Source organism: Lonchura striata, chromosome 22 (assembly GCF_050655825.1).
Source record: "Lonchura striata isolate lonStrDom1 chromosome 22, ASM5065582v1, whole genome shotgun sequence".
Classification (NCBI taxonomy): Eukaryota; Metazoa; Chordata; class Aves; order Passeriformes; family Estrildidae; genus Lonchura; species Lonchura striata.
This window is the reverse complement of record NC_140724.1, coordinates 7,590,608-7,610,218: the sequence shown is the minus strand read 5'-3', so window position 1 is coordinate 7,610,218 and position 19,611 is coordinate 7,590,608. Positions and strand designations below refer to the sequence as shown.

At 65.2% G+C, this 19,611-nt stretch overlaps 1 protein-coding gene across 11 annotated transcripts; it reads left to right on the top strand.

The window, feature by feature from the left end:
* Positions 1-343: 343 nt before the first annotated feature.
* Positions 344-19,124, top strand: CAMK2B (calcium/calmodulin dependent protein kinase II beta). Of its 11 annotated transcripts, none has more exons than XM_085559397.1 (22): positions 376-502; positions 3,078-3,172; positions 4,637-4,696; positions 5,049-5,103; positions 5,205-5,270; positions 5,875-6,349; positions 7,268-7,340; positions 8,074-8,176; positions 8,498-8,581; positions 9,049-9,143; positions 9,347-9,469; positions 9,553-9,636; positions 10,202-10,244; positions 10,682-10,756; positions 12,667-12,707; positions 12,795-12,866; positions 14,231-14,275; positions 14,512-14,560; positions 17,363-17,438; positions 17,511-17,605; positions 18,634-18,868; positions 18,938-19,124. In XM_085559397.1, the coding sequence occupies exons 6-21, from the start codon at positions 6,288-6,290 to the stop codon at positions 18,864-18,866; spliced, it is 1,353 nt and encodes a 450-aa protein (XP_085415523.1). In that variant the 5' UTR covers positions 376-502; positions 3,078-3,172; positions 4,637-4,696; positions 5,049-5,103; positions 5,205-5,270; positions 5,875-6,287; the 3' UTR covers positions 18,867-18,868; positions 18,938-19,124. The 11 variants fall into 11 exon arrangements, with proteins under 11 accessions (XP_077645410.1, XP_077645415.1, XP_077645414.1 ...); XM_085559396.1 differs by having other exon boundaries at positions 412-502; positions 6,277-6,349; XM_077789284.2 differs by lacking the exon at positions 5,875-6,349 and having other exon boundaries at positions 344-502.
* Positions 19,125-19,611: the final 487 nt, after the last annotated feature.

Below are 19,611 nucleotides of genomic sequence, written 5' to 3'. Positions count from 1 at the left end.
CTGGATCCCAGTGGTGTTGCGGGGAGTGAGGATTTGGGTCTGGATTTGGGGTCCTTGGGGGGATCCGTCAGAGGGAGTCTGGACACAGGGCTGTTTGGGGAGGACTCCCGGGAAGGGGCGTCTGGATACGGGGCCTCTAGGGGTGGGGGCTAGTTATCCCGCTCCCGGGGGAAATTTGGGATAAAGGCTCCCTGGGCTGGGGGGTCTGGCTGTAGGGCCCTCGTGGAGACAAGGGGGATCCCCCGGCGTGCGGGGGCAGGTCCGAGGTGGGGGTGCCCGCGGAGGGGCCGGGGATCCCGGCGGGGGGGCGGCGGGGGCTGTCCCGGGCTGGAGCCTCCCCCGGCCCGGCGCCTCCCCCCGCCCCCCGCGCCGGGCGGAGCCGGAGCCGAGCGGAGCCGGTGCCGGGGCGGCTCATTGCGGCGCGGCGCGGCGGCAGCATGGCCACCACCGTGCCCTGCACCCGTTTCACCGACGAGTACCAGCTCTACGAGGAGATCGGCAAGTAAGGGCGGCGGCACCGGCCCGGCCCCGGCCCCGGCCCCGGGGCGCGGCGGGGGCGGGGGGTGCTGCCCGGGGCTCGGGGAGCCGCTCGGTGCAGACGTGACGCATCCCCCCCCCTCCTGCCCCCCCGGGATGGGACACCCGGGACTGGCCCCCCCCGCCCCCCCGGGACCGGCCCCCCCCCAGCCCACCCCCCCCGGGACCGGCCCTGCCCAGCTCCCCCCCCCCGGTACTGCCCTCCCCCCGGTATTGGCCCTGCCCCCCCCAATGGCCCCCACCCCTTATACCGCCCCCCTCCCGGGGCCTTCCAGCCCTCCCCGGCAGCCCCGGACCCCTCAGCTCCTCGGGGCCCCCCCTCCCCACAGCCCCTCCTGGTCCCCGTAGCCCCCTTGTTCCCCATCCTTATGGACCCTCACCTTTAGGCTCCCCTGATCTGTCCTGGTCACCCCAGACCCCTCCTCCGTCCCTCCCGATCCCCTGCAGTCCCCAGTCTCCTGTCCCCAGAGACCCCCACTCAGTCCTTAGAGCTGCCCTTGACCCTATGGGCACTCCATCCTTACAGACCCCCCCCCAATTCCTCCTCAACCCCCCAGTTTTCACAGATTCCCCCAGCACTCCTAATCCTGCCCCTGGCTTCTGCAGACCCCCTCAGTCCTTAAAGCCCCCTTGCCCCCCATTCTCACAGACCCCTCCCCATCCTTACAGACCCCCCAGCCCCCCAGTGTTCCCTGGTCCTTATAGATCCCCATTCCTCCAGATCCCCTCCAAAACTCCTACAAACCCCCACCCCCTCCAGTCCTTACAGCCCCCCCGGTCCCTTCCAAATCCCCCACCCTCCTCAATCCCCCTCCCTAGTCATTTCAGCCCCCCTATAGACACCCCCCCATTTTCCAGACCATCCTTGAATATTTATAGGCACCTGCTCCATTTTAGATCTCCTCCCTTTTCAGGACCCCCTTTGCCCCTCACCCTGATGGATTTCCCCATCCCTCCAGCCCCCCCATTGCCATGGACCCTCCCCCATCTCCATAGACCCCCCCCCATCCCTCTCCCCTCTGGTCCTTTTAGCCCATACACCCTCCATCCCCTATTAGACCCTTTTGGACCTTATATAACTCCCCAAATCCACTCCCCCTTCGGGTCCTTACAGACTCCAGCCCTCCTGGCCCCCCCGGGCCTTAAAGACTCCCAGGTCCCCTCTGCTGCCCTGAATCCCTCCAAGCCCCCCACAACATGAGCCCCTCGGGTGGGCATTGTGGGGAGCTGAACAGGAGCTGTTTTGGGGGGGTTCTTTTGCCCCCAGGGCCATGGGGGTTGCATTGGCTGGGAGTAAAATGAGGGGAGCGGGGAGGGGGTCAGACCTTCCGTGCGGGGGGCTGCACCACCACCTCCCCAGACTGGGGGAACATTTTGCAGGGGTGGCTGTAGTCCCTTCGAGGGTACCAGTAGGGGGAACATGGTGCCAATCGGGGGCTGTTCTCTCGGTCTGCCCAAAATCCAGCCCATCCTGGTTGCCATGGCAACGTGGTCCTGTTTCCCCCTTCCCATCTCTCGGTGTAGCCTGCCAGCCATCACGCATGTGTCCCCTCCTCACCGGGGTAGGGAGAGATATTGCTCTCGCCAGAGGGAAACTGAGGCATGCCTCGGGCTATGACATTGTGCTCCCCCCGCAGGGACTGGCGCCCACCGTGTCCCCTGTCCTGGGGGCCACATGCGGGAGGGAGGGGTCAGGGCCCTGGGAACCCCCCCTTTTCCCCTGGTGGTGAGAGGGTCCCCACTGTTTTGGTCAGCATGGGGCCCTTGGTGCCTGAGGACGTGGGGACGGGGGGCGGTGGCAGGAGGCAGCCAGGCCCTGCACCTTCCCAGGGCACACACGGCCCCCTCCCCATGGCAGGACTGGGGTGGTGCTGGTCTCAGCCACGTCCCCAGCCTGTTTTGGGGATCTCCTCTGAGTGCTCTGATGCTGCCTTGACCCCCCCACCAGGGAGGGGCCTGTCAGGCAGGGGACAGGCAGGGGACGTGCAGGGACACGGGTCCTGGAAGGGGGACAGGAGCTGCTGGCACTTGAAGGGGCTGCCGGTGCTTCTGCCTGGCATGGGCACGACCCTGCTTTTCTCATCTCTGTCCCTGTCCCTGGGGCATTGGTGGCTGCCAGCTCCCCGTTCTCAGAGCTGGGTCCCATGCCCGCTGCCACCACCACCGCTGTCACCGCCACTACCATCATCACCATCACAGCCACCACGGCCACTGCTGCCATCCGGGCCACCCACTGTTCCCATGGCAACTAGCTGCCGGTGCTGGATCCTTCCTGCGACCCCCCCCCAGCGATGGTGCGTGGCACCGAGCCCCCCCTCCACCCTCCTTCCCCCGGCCGCCCCCCGATGCCCCCCAGCGCACCCCGGCCAGGCCCCAGCACGTCCCACCCTCCCCACCCTGCCCACCCCCGTGTCGGGGCTCACCCCCGGTGCTGAGTCACTGTGGGCGCAGCCCCCTGACCCGGGGTGCTGAGTCACGGGTGGGAGCCGCCCCCACGCACCCCGAGGTGCTCGGGGCGTGCTGAGCCCGTCCCTCCCCAGGGGAGCTTTCTCGGTCGTCCGGCGCTGCGTCAAGCTCTGCACTGGCCATGAGTACGCTGCTAAGATCATCAACACCAAAAAGCTCTCAGCCAGAGGTAGGACCCCCAGCAGCCCTGGGGCTCCCTGACACCCCTCGGGCGCCGCTCCCGGATGAGCCTGGTGCCCGGGAGAGCTCCGGTGCCCATGGCACCTCTGAGCCTCGGCTGCCTGTGGGGCCCGTGACACATGTGGCACTGTGACCCCAGTGGTGCTGGTGGCACTGGGTGCTGGTGGGGAGGAGGGGTGAATGCTCTGGGGGGGTCTGGCCCTGTCTGTCCCCATCATCCCCCCGCTGCCTCCCCCAGGGCCCCTCAGAGCTTCATCTGTCCCTGAGGGGTGTCCTGCAGGTGTGAGCAGATGGAGGAGGGGAGGGTGTGCACGCACAGGGGTGAGCTGTGTGTGTGCACAGGGGTGTGCAGTGTGTGCGCACAGCCGTGTGTTCATGGTGCGGCTGTGCACACGCTTGTGAGCAGGGGGTACCTGAATGTGTGTGCACAGGTGTGTGTGTGTGCCTGGTGTGCACCCAGGTGTGAGCAGAGCGTGTGTCAGCAGGGTGTGCGCATGCCAACAGTGAGTGTGCGCTGGCACAAGCGGGTGGGCACTGCTGTGTGTGCACATCTGTGAGCAGAGTGGGTGCCTGTGGGGTGGGGTGTGCTCACAGCTCAGCAGTGGGGGTGTACAGGTGTTTGCAGGTGTGGGATGTGTGACAGTGTGTGGGGATGTAGATGTTTAGGATGTGCACCTGGATAAGAGGCAGCGGAGACTGGCACAGGGTGTGTGTGTTCTGTGTGTGCACAGGTGTGTGTCCCTGTGCACAGGTGTGAGCAGTGAGTGGAGCGGTGCACACACGTGTGTGCGTGTGTGAGCTGTGAGCACATCTGTGCACGTGTCTGTTTGCCCTTGACTGCAGACACGTCCAGAGGTGCAGCTGCACACACAGGTACAGGTGTGCCCTCATGCAGTGGCTGTTGCAGGCACACACGTATAGAGTGACACACACAGAGCTGCACAGATGTGCACACCTGCACACACCTGCACACACCTGCACACGCAGGAACCGCCAGACACGGGAACATCTGCACACTCCACATCACATACCAACACAGGTACAGTGATGCACACAGGTGCAGCCACACACGTTGCACCTGTGCACACAAGTGCAGCCATGGGGTTGTGGGGCTGCACACACAGGTGCACACAGGTACAGCCACGCTCCCGTGTGTGCGCAGCTGCAGGACACGGACACCCCCGCACACCCACACACCTGTGCACAGGCACGCGCAGCCTCACACACGGGCACACAGGTGAACGTGCACACCTGTGCACACCCGCAGTGTGTGCACACCTGCATCCACGTGCACTCCCCGCCCGTGTGCGCCTACCTGCAAACCTGGACACACTTGCACACCTGCACACCCCACATGGGCACCTAGGGCTCCTCTGGCTGGGGTGGGGCTGAGGGCAGGTGATGGGGCGTGGAGGGGGCCGGGCAGGTGCCCCCCTGACTGCTGCTCCCCCAGACCACCAGAAACTGGAGCGCGAGGCGCGGATCTGCCGGCTGCTCAAGCACTCCAACATCGGTGAGTGACCGGGGACGCCGGGGGTCTCACCACTGTGGGCCTGCCTGGGGCCCCCAGGGACACCCGGAGGGACAGCCTGGGGCTGTGTGGGGTCCCACCCTGGGGTCCCTCTGGGTGCCACCTTTGGGACACTGGGTGTGGGTGTCTGGGCTGCATGTGACACAGACACACACAGGTGGCACAGGCACACACAGGTGACACACACATGGGTGACACGCACACACGGGTGGCACAGACACACATGGGTGACACACACCACACGGGTGCCACGTGTGGTGGCTGGGAGAGGGGGCCAGGGAGTTCGTGGGGGGCTGAGACTGAACCTGTCCCTGTCCCCATCTGGTCCCCACAGTGCGGCTCCACGACAGCATCTCCGAGGAGGGGTTTCATTACCTCGTCTTTGACCTGTGAGTGCGGCAGGAGGCTCCCCGAGCTTCGGGAGGGGCTCAGGGGACCCTGGGGGCTCCTGGGGGGTCTCAAGGTGATGTGGTGCCTGGCTGTGTTTCAGGGTGACGGGTGGTGAGCTCTTTGAGGACATCGTGGCGCGGGAGTACTACAGCGAGGCTGATGCCAGGTGAGCTTCCAGCCCCCACGCACCCCCTAAAGCCCTGGACACCCCCAGCCACCCGTGCCCGGCACTCGGGGAGCCTGCAGGGATGGGGCAGCTCCAGCAAGGCAGGCAGGGGGCCCCAGTGGGAGGGGGGCTGCACCCCCTCGGCCCCTGTGTTACTGTGACCCCTGCACTGCCTCCGTCCTGCTGCTGGGTGGGGTGGGCCCCCAGGTGGGGCGCCCCCGTATTCCACTTCCTACCCCATGCTCCCCACTCTGCCGCTGAGTCCTGGCACTGTCATGACCTGTGCTGGGGGGGCTGGTGGCAAGTGGGGGGCCCCAGGGCCCCTCCTGTGCTGCCCCCAGCCCCCCAGTGCCCTGTGTGCCGCCGTGTGCCCCTCCCCGTGGTCTCTGGCCTTTCACAACAGTGTTTCTCCCCCTCTCTCGTTCTCCCCATCTCCGCCCCCCCCGTCCCTGTCCCCCTCGTGCCCCTCACCTCCTCCATGCATTCTCCCCATCCCTCTGTCCCTCTCGTCTCCTATCACACGTTGCTCGGGCTCCGTGCGTGTCCGTGTGTCCATCTGTGTGTCCGTCCGTCCGACCGCTGCCCTCCGCTCGCTGCCCCCCAGCCCCTGCCCTCTGTTTTGCCTCCTACACCCGTCCTTGCCCCCGAAATGCCTCCTACCCTCCCATCCCCCTCTCCTGCCTCGTTCTCCCACCCCGTACCCCAACCTGTCCCCCCACCCTGACCCCCACTCCTTGCCCCCCACCCTGACCCCCACTCCTTGCCCCCCACCCCTTTGCCTCATCCCACCCCACCAACCTGCCCTCCCATTCCCACCCCCTTTACCTCATCCCGAGCCCCATCCTGCCCCCGTCTCCCGCCCTTGCCCCTCCATCCCGCACCCCTTCACCCCATCCTGCCCCCCTCCCGCAGCCTTTGCCCTCTCCTGCCCCCGAATCCTGCCCCCTCTCCCACCCCTAACCCTCCGTCCTGCCCCCCCGCCCCCGCCCCCCGTTCTGTTTTGCAGTCACTGTGTCCATGAGCTCTTTGCCCGCGTTCCTCCCACCCATCACTTTGCCCCTGAGCAGAGGGAGCCGCAGGTCAGTATCTGGGGGGGGCCGGGGGGGCCGTTTCCCCCTCGCTGCCCCCACCCGCCGCTGCCCCCGCTTCCTGGCCCCCGCTCCGCTCCTCAGGACCCGCTGTGGGGCTTTCTCCTCAGTCTTTTTTCTCCCTGACCCCCTTTTTTGCCCCCCCCACCCTGCTCCCAGGGAGGTTGCCCCTCCTCACGCCCCTGCTCCCCCAGCTAGGCGGGGTCCCCTTCACCCCCATTTCAGGCTCTCATCCCCTTGCTCCTTCCCTCTTTCTTTCTTGTCTCGTCTCCATCCGCCCCCTCATCCCCTGTTCCCCCTTCCCCCGTGAGTCCTGTCTGGGGGATCCCCGTGTCTGGGCGGCAGCAGGGATGGGGGGCTCCCCTGGGGGACGGGGGTGGGCAGCAGAGCCCCCTGGGGTGACCCCCGTGGCTCTGTGCCGAGGCTGGAGCTCACCCGGTGGGCGCGGAGGGGCGACCCCCAGGCAGGGCCCCCCAAGAGATGATCCCACCGGTGTGACCCCCTTGGAGCGACAGCCCTGGGGTGATCCCCAGGGATTGACTCCCAGGCAGCGATCTGCCCCCAGGGCCGGTGCCCCCAGGAGGGAGTGACGCCCTCAGGGGTGACCCCTCCTCAGGCAGTGGCATCCCCACAGGCGTCGCCCAGGCAATGACCCACCCCAGTGGGACTCTCCCCAGGGGTAACCCCTCTGTGTGACCCCCCCAGGTGGGGATCCCCCAGGGGTGGCCCCCTGGCAGGGGCACAGAAGGGTTGTCATGCACAGCACCCACAAATCCAAGGTCACCACTTGTTTCTGTCACTGCCCTGGCTGCAGTGGGACGGGGGGGCCGGTTTGGAGCTGCAGGTTGTGCACGGGCTGTGGCGGGCGGGGGAACAGCGTGCCTCTGACCCCCTCCCATTTGCACGCAGCCACTGCATCCAGCAGATCCTGGAGGCTGTCCTGCACTGTCACCAGATGGGGGTGGTCCACAGGGACCTCAAGGTAAGTGTGTCCCCCAACCCCCATCCCCCCCTCTGCCCCGAACCCCCTGCCCAGTTCTGGAGGTCCCCACAGGCTGGGGGTGGCCCTGGCCTGCTGGGTTCTGGGGAGTCACTGAGATCTCGCTGGGCTTTGGGGATCCCCTCAGCTTTGAGCACTCCCATCCCCCTTTCCTGGGGATGCACCTGTGCCCCCATTGTGGCACGGTTCTGCACTGCTGGGGGGTCTCATTGCACCTCCCAGCTGCCATTGCCCCAGGGGCAGTGGGAGCTGTTGGGGATGGGGGCACAGGTTAGGATTAGGGAGGTGGACCTGCTTGGGGCAACCCGGGGACACCCTGAGTGACAGCCTGGGTGTCCTGCTGGGGATGTGTGGGGTCCCACCTCTGCGTGCCACCTTTGGGATGCTGGATGTGGCTGTGTGGGCCAGCTGGAGCTTGGCTTGGGGGTCAGGGCAGGACACAAGAGGACGATGGGTGGGATACAGGGGCATGCTGTGGGGGGGGATGCTGGGATGAAGTCAGGGAGACACAGGAAGACCCCGATCTGGCCATGGGGCTGTGCCATCCGGCACCCTGGACCATTGGCAGAGGGCACCCATGGCCACAGCCCCACAGCACAGGGCCAGCTGATGGGCAGGACCTGGTCAGTGGCAGCAGTCACATCCCTCTACTTGCCACATCCCTCCTCTCTCTCCCCACCCGTGTCCGTGCCCGGTGCTCCCTGTGCCTGCGTAGCCAGAGAACCTGCTCCTGGCCAGCAAGTGCAAAGGGGCAGCGGTGAAGCTGGCAGACTTTGGCCTCGCCATCGAGGTGCAGGGGGATCAGCAGGCCTGGTTCGGTGAGTGCTGGTGCCCCCCTGCCCCCCCAGCCCCAGCCCCTGCCCGCTGTGCCTGCTCAGCAGGTCCCTGCGCTGTGTCTGTCTGTCCCTCCGTGTCCGCTGAGCCCCTGCTCCGTTCCTGCTGCATCTGCCCCGTGCCCACCTCTCCCTATTCCCACCGCGTCCACACCTCTGTGCCCACAGCACCTCGCCCTGTGCCCGCCATGTCCAGCCCTGCCCAGCAATCCCTGCCCCACGCCCTGTCCCAGGCCTGTGTGCTGTCCTGGTCCCCTCCCGTTGTGGCTGCCCTGCTCTCCTCACCCATCTCTGTCCCTGTGCCAGGATTTGCGGGCACACCTGGCTACCTGTCCCCCGAGGTGCTGCGCAAAGAGGCCTATGGCAAACCAGTGGACATCTGGGCGTGTGGTAAGAGCCAGTCCCTGCCAGTCCCTGCCCCTTCTGTGCCCCCATCCCAGACCTGCACCCGCTCCCAGTCCCGAACCCTGCCCTGTCCCCACCCCAATCCCTGCCCTGATCCTCGCCCAGCCCCTGCCCAATCCCATCCTCATCCCTGCCCCATCACTGCCCACTCCCATTCTGGCACTTTCCGAGATCCACTCTAGTCTTATCCCATTCCCGTCCTAGTATCGCCCTCTTTCCCATCCCATTTCTATGCTGGTCCCAGTTCCTGTTCCAGCTCTGACCCCATCCTGAGGCCATCCCGTGCCACGTGTCCTGGCAGTGCCACACCGTCCCCGTCCGTGCCACCCTGGCAGCACAGGGGACAGGCCACTCTGGGGATAATTGCTTTGTCGTGGGGACACTGCAGGGCCGGAGGGAGCCAGGGGGGTTCGGGGTCCTGCCCTGCCCTAACCCCGCTCTCCCTGGCCCAGGGGTCATCCTGTACATCCTGCTGGTGGGCTACCCGCCGTTCTGGGACGAGGACCAGCACAAACTCTACCAACAAATCAAGGCCGGGGCCTACGATGTAAGTGCCCGGTGCCAGGGCCCCCGGCTGGCCCACAAACTCCGGAATTCCTTAACTACTGGGAGCGACGGCTGATCTTCAGCAGGCAGGGCCTGGGGGTGGCTTTGGTGGCTAGCTGGGGATATGCAGGGGTGTGGAGTGACACAGGTGCCACGGCACTGCCCCTCCACAGCGGTCACTCCCGTGTCCCTGTGCCCCCCCAGTTCCCTTCACCTGAGTGGGACACAGTCACCCCTGAAGCGAAAAACCTCATCAACCAGATGCTGACCATCAACCCCGCCAAGCGCATCACAGCCCACGAGGCCCTCAAGCACCCGTGGGTCTGCGTAAGTGCAGAATGTCCCCCCGTGCACATCACCCCGGCCCGCTGACCGCTGGCACCTGGCGCTGACCCCGCTGTCCCCCCCAGCAACGTTCTACCGTGGCCTCCATGATGCACAGGCAGGAGACAGTGGAGTGCTTGAAAAAGTTCAATGCCCGGAGGAAGCTCAAGGTGAGAGTTTTGGTGGGGAGGAGTGGGCTGGGGACAGTGCTGATCCTGCCAGCACCAGCCTGCCCCTCCATGGGGCTCTCCTGTGGGACCCTCCCCTGCCCGCTGTGGGACCCCTGCCCACTCTGGCAGCACCCGGTACACCTGGTACAGCACGTTCCTGCCCCAGCACCGCCAGGGTGTTCCCGTGCCCTGCCTGGGGCACAGTCCCTTCCCATCGGGTGTTGCAGTCCCACCCTGGCGTGCCTGGTGCTCTGCTGCGGGTTTTGGTGCCATGCCAGTGACACGAGGTGTGGCACTGTGGTCCTGCCCTGTCCCTGCCCCGTGCCCTGGCTCCAGCCTGGCGCTGTCCAGCTGCACCCCCAGCCCACCCTCTATCCCACTGCCCCCTCCCATGGCTCCATCCTGGCCCTCGTCCTGCAAACCCCCCTCCCAGTTCCTAATTCCCCATTCCCAATTCCCAGTCCTGTGGGCCTCATCCTGTGCCCATCACCCCATCTGTCCCCATCCCACCCCACGCCCCAGGGCCCTGTGTCCCTGTCCCCGCTCACGCTGCCCCTCCCCGCAGGGTGCCATCCTCACCACCATGCTGGCCACCAGGAACTTCTCAGGTAAGGGGGGGCTCCCACTGGCCGGGGGGGCCGGGGGCCGCAGTCCCCCTCCATCCCCCCCGGGCCGGTGCCCCCCTCTCTCTATCTCGCTATCTTTCTCTCTTTCTCCCCTCCCTTCCTTAACCCCCCCCACCCATTTTTTCCCCATCGGTGAGGACGGGGCATGTGGTAGCCACGGTGGGGGCAGGATGCGGCCCCCCCGCCCCTCGCACACAGCAGCAGGTAGCGCCCGGTCCCCGCGTGTCCCCCCACTCTGGTGCTGCCGGGGGGCAGCACGGGGAGCGGGACGGAGCAGCGCCAGCCACCCCAGGCCCGCGGCCAGCGTGATGGGCACCCCGAGAGCCCTCGCTGGGGGGGGGGCGGTGGGGGTCCCGGCCGCAGCCCCTCCGCCCCCCTAACAGGAGCTCCGCTCCCTCTCTCTCTCTCCCGGCCCGCAGTGGGCAGACAGACCACCGCTCCTCCCACCATGTCGGCGGCCGCTGCCGGGGCCCCGCTGGGGCTGGTGGAACAAGGTAGACGCGTCTGCAAAGGGCCCCCCCGGCCCCCCGGCCCCGCTTGGTCTGTGTGTCCCCAGATCCTCCATCCCCCACGGCACCCTCTTCTCCCGACCATCCTCTTCCCTGCCTCCCACCTCCCCAACGGGTTTTTCGGGTGCCCTCCTCGGAAATCGGAGCGCATGCATGGCCCCCCCGGCACTGCCCCCCGGCACTGCCCCCCGGCACTGCCCCACAGCCTCCCCGTCCCCGCTGTCCCCCGGCCGCCACCCCGCAGCTGGCCCGGGGGTCTCTGCGCCAGCCCCCACCCCGGGCCGGTGGTTCGGGGGGGACACGCTGGTGGCACCGCCAGCTCCGCGTCTGGGCCAGTCCTGGGAGCTGGGGGTGGGGGGATAATTTCGGGGTGTCCCCCCACTGCTCCCAGCCCTCGTGCACACAGGGGGGGCACAGCGCTGCATGGAAGAGGGGGCAAACGGGCCGCATGTCCCGTGTGCCCCCGTGCCCCCCCTGCGTCCCCAGCCCGCATGTGCCCCCCCCGCATGCCTGTCCTCCCAGCATGCGCCTCCCCACAGCTTCTGAGAGCTGCAGCCAGTGTTTGTGGTGCCGCGAAACACTCGGCGGGTCTTAAACCATCCCCCTTACCCACCAAGGGCTACCACTGGCCCCCCTGCCAGGGGTCCCCCTCTCCCGCCCCCCAGTTTGGCTCTGGTTTAAACCCCCACCTCTCAGCACCCGCCTGCTTTCAGAGGAGGGACCAGGACCCTTGGGAACCCCCTGCTAGGGACTCCTGAGGAGACACAGGTCCACGGGGGAGGGATGTGTGGGTCATCTTCCCCTCCTTTGGGGCTGATGGGTGCCAATCTGCTGTCACTGGACTTGTCACCACACATCTCCCCCCAGCTTGTGCTGCCAGCTGGGGGAGGGGTCCCTCAGTGTGGAGGAATGATGAGGATGCTCGAGGTGACACCCCCTGCCCCCCACAGCCACTTGTGCCCCACCATGTCCCCATCACCCCCTGTTCCCCCACTGGCCAGAGATCGTGGTAGCAGTGACAGATGCTCATACCCGTGCCTGTCCTTGTCCCCCTCCAGGGAGACAGGGGGGCACAGGCGGCTGTCCCCACCCCCTGTACTCAACTCACATTTTTTATGTTCTTTTTTTATGTTTTTCCCCTTTTCCTCCTTTCCCCCCTCCCCATTTCTCTCTTGCCCCCCTCCCCACTCCTCTCTCTCGCTTTCCTCTCTGCATTTCTCCAAGGTAAGCCAGCCCTGCCCCCCACGTGGGGGCCACCAGGATGGGGACCCCCCTCAGGCTGGGGGCAGCTCAGTGGGTCTGAGGACCCACTGAGTTTGGGGACCCTTCCCTCCAGGATGGGGACACCCTGCCTGGAGAGGGATCTCCACAGGTTGAGGACATCCCTCCCCAGATGGGGACAGCCCCCCAAGGTTGGGGACCCTCCTGAGTTTGGGAACCTCCCACTAGGAGGGGGACACTCCCCAGGATGGGGATGGCCCCACAGGGTTGGGGAAGCCCCTCCCTGGGTGGGGACTCTTCCCCCAGGATGGAGAACTTCCTGAGGCTGGGGACTCCTCCAGGTGGGGAACACCCTTCCCAGCATGGAGAACCCCCCAAAATGGGGATTCCCTAGGATGGGGACACCCCACCCAGCATGGGGACACCCCTCAAAATGGAGACCCCCTTGGAATGGGGACACCCCTCCCTGCATGGGGACCACCCCTCTAAAACGGGGACCTCCCCCAGGATGGGGACAGCACCCTGCTCGTGTGTCCCCTCTCTCTGACACGGGGATGGCGGGTGCTGCCAGCGCCCAGGGTGGGATCAGGGCGGGTGGCCGGGAAGAGTCTGGGTTTGGGGGGACGTGCAGCGTCCCTTGTGCCGGGGCGCGCTGACGCCGTGTCCCCCCGCAGCAGCTAAGAGCTTACTGAACAAGAAGGCGGACGGCGTCAAGGTGAGGGGCAGAGGGGCCGGGGGGCGGCCAGGGCGGGCTCCTCTCCCCGCTCCATGCCACTGAGCCCCTTCCATCTCTCCCCTCCAGCCCCAGACCAACAGCACCAAAGGCAGTGCCGGCGTCACCAGCCCCAAGGGGACCCTCCCGCCCACCGCTCTGGTAGGTGCCCCCCAGCCTGCACCCCCAGACCCCCGTCCCATGGGACCCATCCCACCAGCCCATCCCTGACCAGCTGTTCCTGGGCTCGCTGGGGAGGGGGTGTCCCCAGGATGGAAGGGGGGCAGGATGTGGGCACAGGGTGACCCCGCTGGACACAGCAGGTGGGTGAAGGGCGCAGGCATGGACAGCCCCGTGTCTCCCTCAGCCGTGGGGACGGTGACGTGGGTGCAGGACACGGTCACGCAGGTGTCCCACACACGGGCAAGGTAGGTCCAGGACACGGACACAGACATGTTCCTGCCATGGGGACAGCAAGGTGGGTGCAGGGTAAGGGTGCGAGGGTGTCCTGTGACACGGGGAGCGAGGTGGGTACAGACATGAGTCTGGGGGTGCCCCAGCATGGCAACAAGGTGGGTGCCACGGACATAGGTGCCCCATAATGGGGACAAGCCACAGGCAGGAGGATCTTGGTGACACAGATGGAGAGGTGGGTGAAGGGCTGGGGCTGGGGACACTCTGCGATGCCAATGGCAAGGCAAGGCAGGTGTAGGTCACAAGGATGGGGCTGCTGACTGTGACCTCACAGGTGAGATTAGGCAGGATCCAGACGCAGGACTGCCCAGCTGGCACAGGTAAAGGCATGGCTGTCTGGAACATCATGTGCAGGATTTCGGGGTGCTTTGGCAATGCCAGCAGCAAGGTAGGTGCAGGATGTGGGTGCAGGTGCCCATTATGGCCTTCATGGCACAAGGGGTGCAGCACAAGGGCATGGTACCATGAGGGCAGGATGCAGGCAGGGTGATGCCCAGCTGGCATGGAGTGCTGTGCACCGGGGAAGGTGTGCCTGGCTGGTCAGTGAGTGCAGGATATGGAGAAAGGAGTGCCCACCCCACACGGTGAGGGTGGGATGCAGGCAGCAGGAAGCTGTGGGTGGAGGTGAGCAGGATGTGGGCACTGAGGTGCTGAGGATCCAGACATGGGAATGCCTGGGATGCAGGCACAGGGATGCCCAGGATTCGCAGATGCACGGTGAGTGGAGCCCCTGGGCACCGGGATGCAGGACAGGGGCACGGAGCTGCCCCCCAGCCCAGCCCATCCTTTCGGCCTCACTGCGTCTCTCCCCCGGCTCTGCCCATCTCTTCCCCCCTTTTCTTCCCCCTCCATGTCTGTGAATTAAACCATTTGGCTTTGCTGGACTAATGACTCTCTGCTTCTCTCCCCCCTCTCTATCCCCTTCCCAAATCTGGTCTGGGTCTCTCCTCGCCCCTGTCCACGTGCTGCTCAATCCGTCGTCCCCCCTCGTTGTCCCCTCCGGGCTCTCGCTTCCCCCACCCCCGCCTCTGTCTCTCTCCCTTCTCCTGTAGGAGCCTCAAACTACCGTAATTCATAACCCCGCGGACGGCGCCAAGGTACCGCTGCCCCGCGTTCCGCCTCCATCCTCCCCCAGCATCAGCCATGGCGCGGGGGGTGACGTGGACGAGGAGCGTGCACGGGGCGCGGTGGCAGCGGGGTCCCCCCGCGGCGTCCGGCGTCCTCGGGGTCCTGCCAAGCCCTGGTCGGGCTTGTCCCCCCTCCCCGTCCCCCCCGGGGCCAGGTCTGACCCCCTGTTTGTGTCTCCCCCCCACCGCCGCCGTCCCGCGAGCAGGAGTCCTCCGACAGCACCAACACCACCATTGAGGACGAGGACACCAAAGGTGACGGGCGAGGGGGCGGCAGGGCTGCGCTGGGATGCACTGGGAGGGAGCTGGGATGCACTGGGGCGGTGCTAGGATGCATCGGGTTGCACTGGAATGGCACTGGGATGGTCTTGGAATGCACTGGGATGGTGCTAGGATGGCACCAGTATGCATTGGGGGTGCACTGGAATGGTACTGGGATGACCTGGGATGGCTTCGGGATGCACTGGGATGGCACGGTGATGGACAGTTGTGGAATGCACTAGGATGGCACTAGGATGCATTGGGATGCACTGGGAATGTGCTAGAATGCACTGGGGTGGAGCTGGAATGACACTAGGATGCACTGGGGTGCACTGGAATGGCACTAGGATACCCTGGGACGGTGATGGGATGCACTGGGATGGCACTGGAATGGCACTGGGATGGCAGCTGGCCTAGCACCAGAATGCATTTGGTTCCCTGGGGTGCACTGGAGTAGCACTGAAATACATCGGGATGGAGCTGGGATGGCGCCAGGATGCGTTGGGGTGCACTGGAATGGCACTAGGATACCCTGGGATGGTGATGGGATGCACTGGGATGGCACTGGAATGCACTGGGATGGCACCAGGGTGCATTGGGGTGGCACAAGGAGGCACTGGGAGCGTGCTGGATGGAATGCACTGGAATAGAGCCGGGATGCCTTGGCACCAGGATGCCTTGGACTGCACTGGAATTGCACTGGGATGAACTGGGGTGGAACTGGCATGGCACCAAGATGCAGTTGTGCACTGTGATGTGCTGGGGCAGCACTGGAATGCACTGGGTGGGATTTGGGATGGCAGCAGGATGCACTGGGATGGCACTGGGACATTTCTAGGATGCACTGGGGTGGGTGTTCAAACACACTGCAATTGATCTGGGGTGTGCTAGGCTGGAGCTGAGCTGGCACCAGGATTCATTGAGATGGCACCAGGGTGCTCTGGGAGCATGCTGGGATGCACTGGGAGGGTACTGGGAAGCGTTGAGGTGCACTTGGATGGAAATGGTGTAGACTGGGACATGCTGGAATGGCACTGGAATGGCAACTGGGGTTAATTGAAAAGGCACTGGGATGGCATCAGGATGCACTGCAATGATACTGGGACGTGGTGGGATGGCACCAGGAGGTGTTCTGTGCAGAACTGGGCTGTACTGGGCTGTACTGGGATGCCCCAGTACGTTGGCACTGAGGTGTAGCGAGAAGTCACTGGCACAAACTGGAGTGTCCTGTTACACCCTGAAGTAGGACTGGGTCATACTGGGATGGAAATGGGCAGTGTTGGAGTGCACAGAGGTGGCACTGGGATGCACTAGGAGGGCATAGGAGTGACACTGGGACAAATTGGGATGTAGTGGAGCAGCACTGAGGTGGTTGGAGCACATTAGGGTGACAAAAGAATGGACTGGGGAGCACTGGGATACAGTAGAATGGTACTGAGATTGAGATGGAACTGGGGGATACTGGAATGCAGTGGACTGGTACTGGGATGTACTGGGAAGCAGTGGAATGGTACTGGGATGTATTGGGATACACTAGAATAACTCTGGGACGCCGGAGATTGGCACAGAGATGCAGTGAGATATTACTGGGATGCACCAGTGCAAACTGGAGTGTACTGGTATGCTCTAAAATAGCACTGGGAGATACTGGGATGGAACTGGGCTGTGGCACTGGGATGCACTGAGATGAAACTGAAGTGACTGGGATGGCATCCGATGAAATGAGTCATTGGGATATAGTGGGATGGGCTACACTGGAATGATGCTGGAACACGCTCCAATTGCACTGGCACACACTGGAATTCAGCAGCAAGATGCTGGCATGCACTGGGATGGAACTGGAGTGAACTGGGATATACTAGAAGGGCACTGGGACACAGTAGGTTGGCACTGGGCTGCATTGAAATGCAGTAGGATGGTCGGGAGACGTACTGGGGTAAACTGGGGTATGTTGGGACACCCTGGAATGGTGTTGGAACACCCTGGGGTGTGACTGAGACGTACTGGAATGGCACTAGAGTGTACTGGGCTGCCACTGGAATGCAGTAGGATTGAACTGGGGTGTACTGGAATGCACTGGGACGCATCAGAGCACACAAGCAGCTCTGGGATGCACTAGGACTGCGCTGGGATATATCGGGATGCACTTGCATGGAACTGGGAGGGTACTGGGATGCACTGAGATGGCACTGAGACACAGTGGGATGGCACTGGGAAACACCAGTGTGGAACTGGGTGTTTTGGGAGGTGCTAGAATGGCAGGGGGATGTACTGGGACTCACAGGAGTAGTGCTGGGAGGCAGTGGGAACTACTGGGACGTGCTGAGCAGGCACTGGGATGCTTGAGCATGCTGGGAGGGCACTGGGACGGCACTGGGACATGCAGGGGTGGCACTGGGCTAGCAATGAGACGTGCTGAGAGGATTATGCCGATACTGGTGTAGCAGAGCTGTGGGGGTCCTGGGAGTACAGTGGTCCCCATCTGTCCCCAAGGGGTGTCTGTCTGTCCCCACAGTTTCTGTGTCTGTCCTCGAGGTCCCTGTGTCTGTCCCTGTGGTCTGTCTTGACTGCCCTCATGGTCGGTCTGTCTGTCCCCAAGGTCCCTGTGTTTGTCCCCGTGGTCCATCCCCATGGTCTGTCTGTCTGTCCCCAGGGTTGTTCTGCCCTCCAGGTCTGTCTGTCTGTCCCCATGTCTGTCCCCATGCCTCCCCTTCATGTCCCATGTCCACCCCAACATCCCGTCCACCCACGCCACGGTGGGCCGGGGCGGTGGCGGTGACAGTGGCGTGCCCCCAGCCCGCAAGCAGGAGATCATCAAGATCACGGAGCAGCTCATCGAGGCCGTCAACAACGGCGACTTCGAGGCCTACGCGTGAGTGGGGCGGCCGGCGGGGCGGGGCCGGGCGGGTGGGGCCAGGTGGGGCCACTCACCTGCTGCCTGCAGGAAGATCTGCGACCCGGGGCTCACCTCCTTTGAGCCCGAGGCACTGGGCAACCTGGTGGAGGGGATGGACTTCCACCGCTTCTATTTCGAGAACTGTGAGTACCTGAGCTGCCTGGGCCACCTGCCCGTCCTGCCCGCCCTGCCCAGCCCAGCCCCATCCCTCCCATCTCCTTCACTGTCCCATCTCTCGCCCACTGCCCGCCCATCGTGGTCACCTCGCTCGCCTGTGCCCAGCCCTCCCCTGCTGGGCCATCTGTCAGCCTGCACTGCCACCACCCCTGCCCCTTCCCATGCCCCTTCCCATGCCCCTTCCCATGCCCCTTCCCCTGCCCCATTCCCTGTCCCCATCCCTGCCCCTTCCCCTTGCCTGTTCCGATTCCATCCCTGCCCCTTCTTCTGCCCATTCTCTGTCCCTTCCCTGTCCCCATCTCGATTCCATCCCAGCCCCATCCCTGTCCCCATCCCAGCCCCATCCCTGCCCCATCCCTGCCCCATCCCAACCCCATCCCAACCCCACCCCTGCCCCATCCCAGCCCCATCCCTGCCCCATCCCAGCCCCGTCCCAGCCCCGTCCCAGCCCCATCCCAGCCCCCTCCCAGCCCCACCCCTGCCCCGTCCCTGCCCCATCCCAGCCCCATCCCAGCCCCATCCCTGCCCCATCCCTGCCCCATCCCAGCCCCATCCCTGTCCCCATCCCAGCCCCGTCCCTGTCCCATCCCAGCCCCGTCCCAGCCCCATTCCTGCCCCATCCCAGCCCCATCCCAGCCCCATCCCTGTCCCCATCCCAGCCCCATCCCTGTCCCATCCCAGCCCCACCCCTGCCCCATCCCTGTCCCCATCCCTGTCCCCATCCCAGCCCCGTCCCTGTCCCATCCCAGCCCCGTCCCAGCCCCATTCCTGCCCCATCCCAGCCCCATCCCAGCCCCATCCCTGTCCCCATCCCAGCCCCATCCCTGTCCCATCCCAGCCCCACCCCTGCCCCATCCCAGCCCCATCCCAGCCCCATCCCAGCCCCATCCCTGCCCCATCCCAGCCCCATCCCAACCCCATCCCAGCCCCATCCCTGTCCCCATCCCAGCCCCATCCCAGCCCCGTCCCAGCCCCATTCCTGCCCGCCCCGCAGTGCTCTCCAAGAACAACAAGCCGATCCACACGACCATCCTGAACCCGCACGTGCACGTCATCGGCGAGGACGCGGCCTGCATCGCCTACATCCGCCTGACGCAGTACATCGACGCGCAGGGCCGGCCGCGCACCAGCCAGTCCGAGGAGACGCGCGTGTGGCACCGCCGCGACGGCAAGTGGCAGAACGTCCACTTCCACGGCTCGGGGGCCCCCGTGGCCCCGCTGCAGTGACGGTGAGGGCAGGCTCGGGGCTCGGGGGGCACGGCGAGCCCCGGCTGGGGCTCACCGGGGTGTCCCCGCAGAGCTCGCGGTGGCTGTCCTGGTTCCAGCCCGATGGAGACGGCGATGGGAGCCGAGGCGGCAGCCGGAGCTGCGGCCCCCCGAAGCACGCGTCCGCATGCCTGTCCCCCCTCACCCTGGCCCCTGCTCCCCCCCTCCGGTGCCTGTGTTTGCAGAAAACAAAAAGACAAAAAAAACAAAAAGCCAAAACGAGGAAGACCACCAAAAAAAAAAAAAAAAAAAAAAAAAAAAAAAAAAAAAAAAAAAAAAAGGGGGAAAACCCACCCCAATCCCAAACCCACCCACACCCCCAAACCCAACCCAGCCGCTCGGCCACAGGCGAGGGCGCTGGGGGGCTCAGCCCCCCCCCTTGGCCCGTCTCTGCTGGGGGGGAAGGGGGGTCCCGGCCCCCCTCCCGGCTGTGCTCGTGGCGTGTTGCTGTCGCTGGTGGTGGATGTTGTTCTTTGGGCTCTGCTTTGCTCTGTCCTGCCCCAGCCCCTGTACATAGAGAGAGCTATTTATTTTTGAATTCCCACGGGGGTCCCCAGCAACGGGGGGCTGCCAGGGGGTGAGTGAGGTGGGGGGGACACGCACAGACTCTCTCCCCTCCACCCCAGTCCAGTGCCTCCCCGGGGAGCGCTGCCCGTGGGGGCCCGAGGCCAATCCTGGGCTCTGCTGCGCGGGGAACACGCGGGTG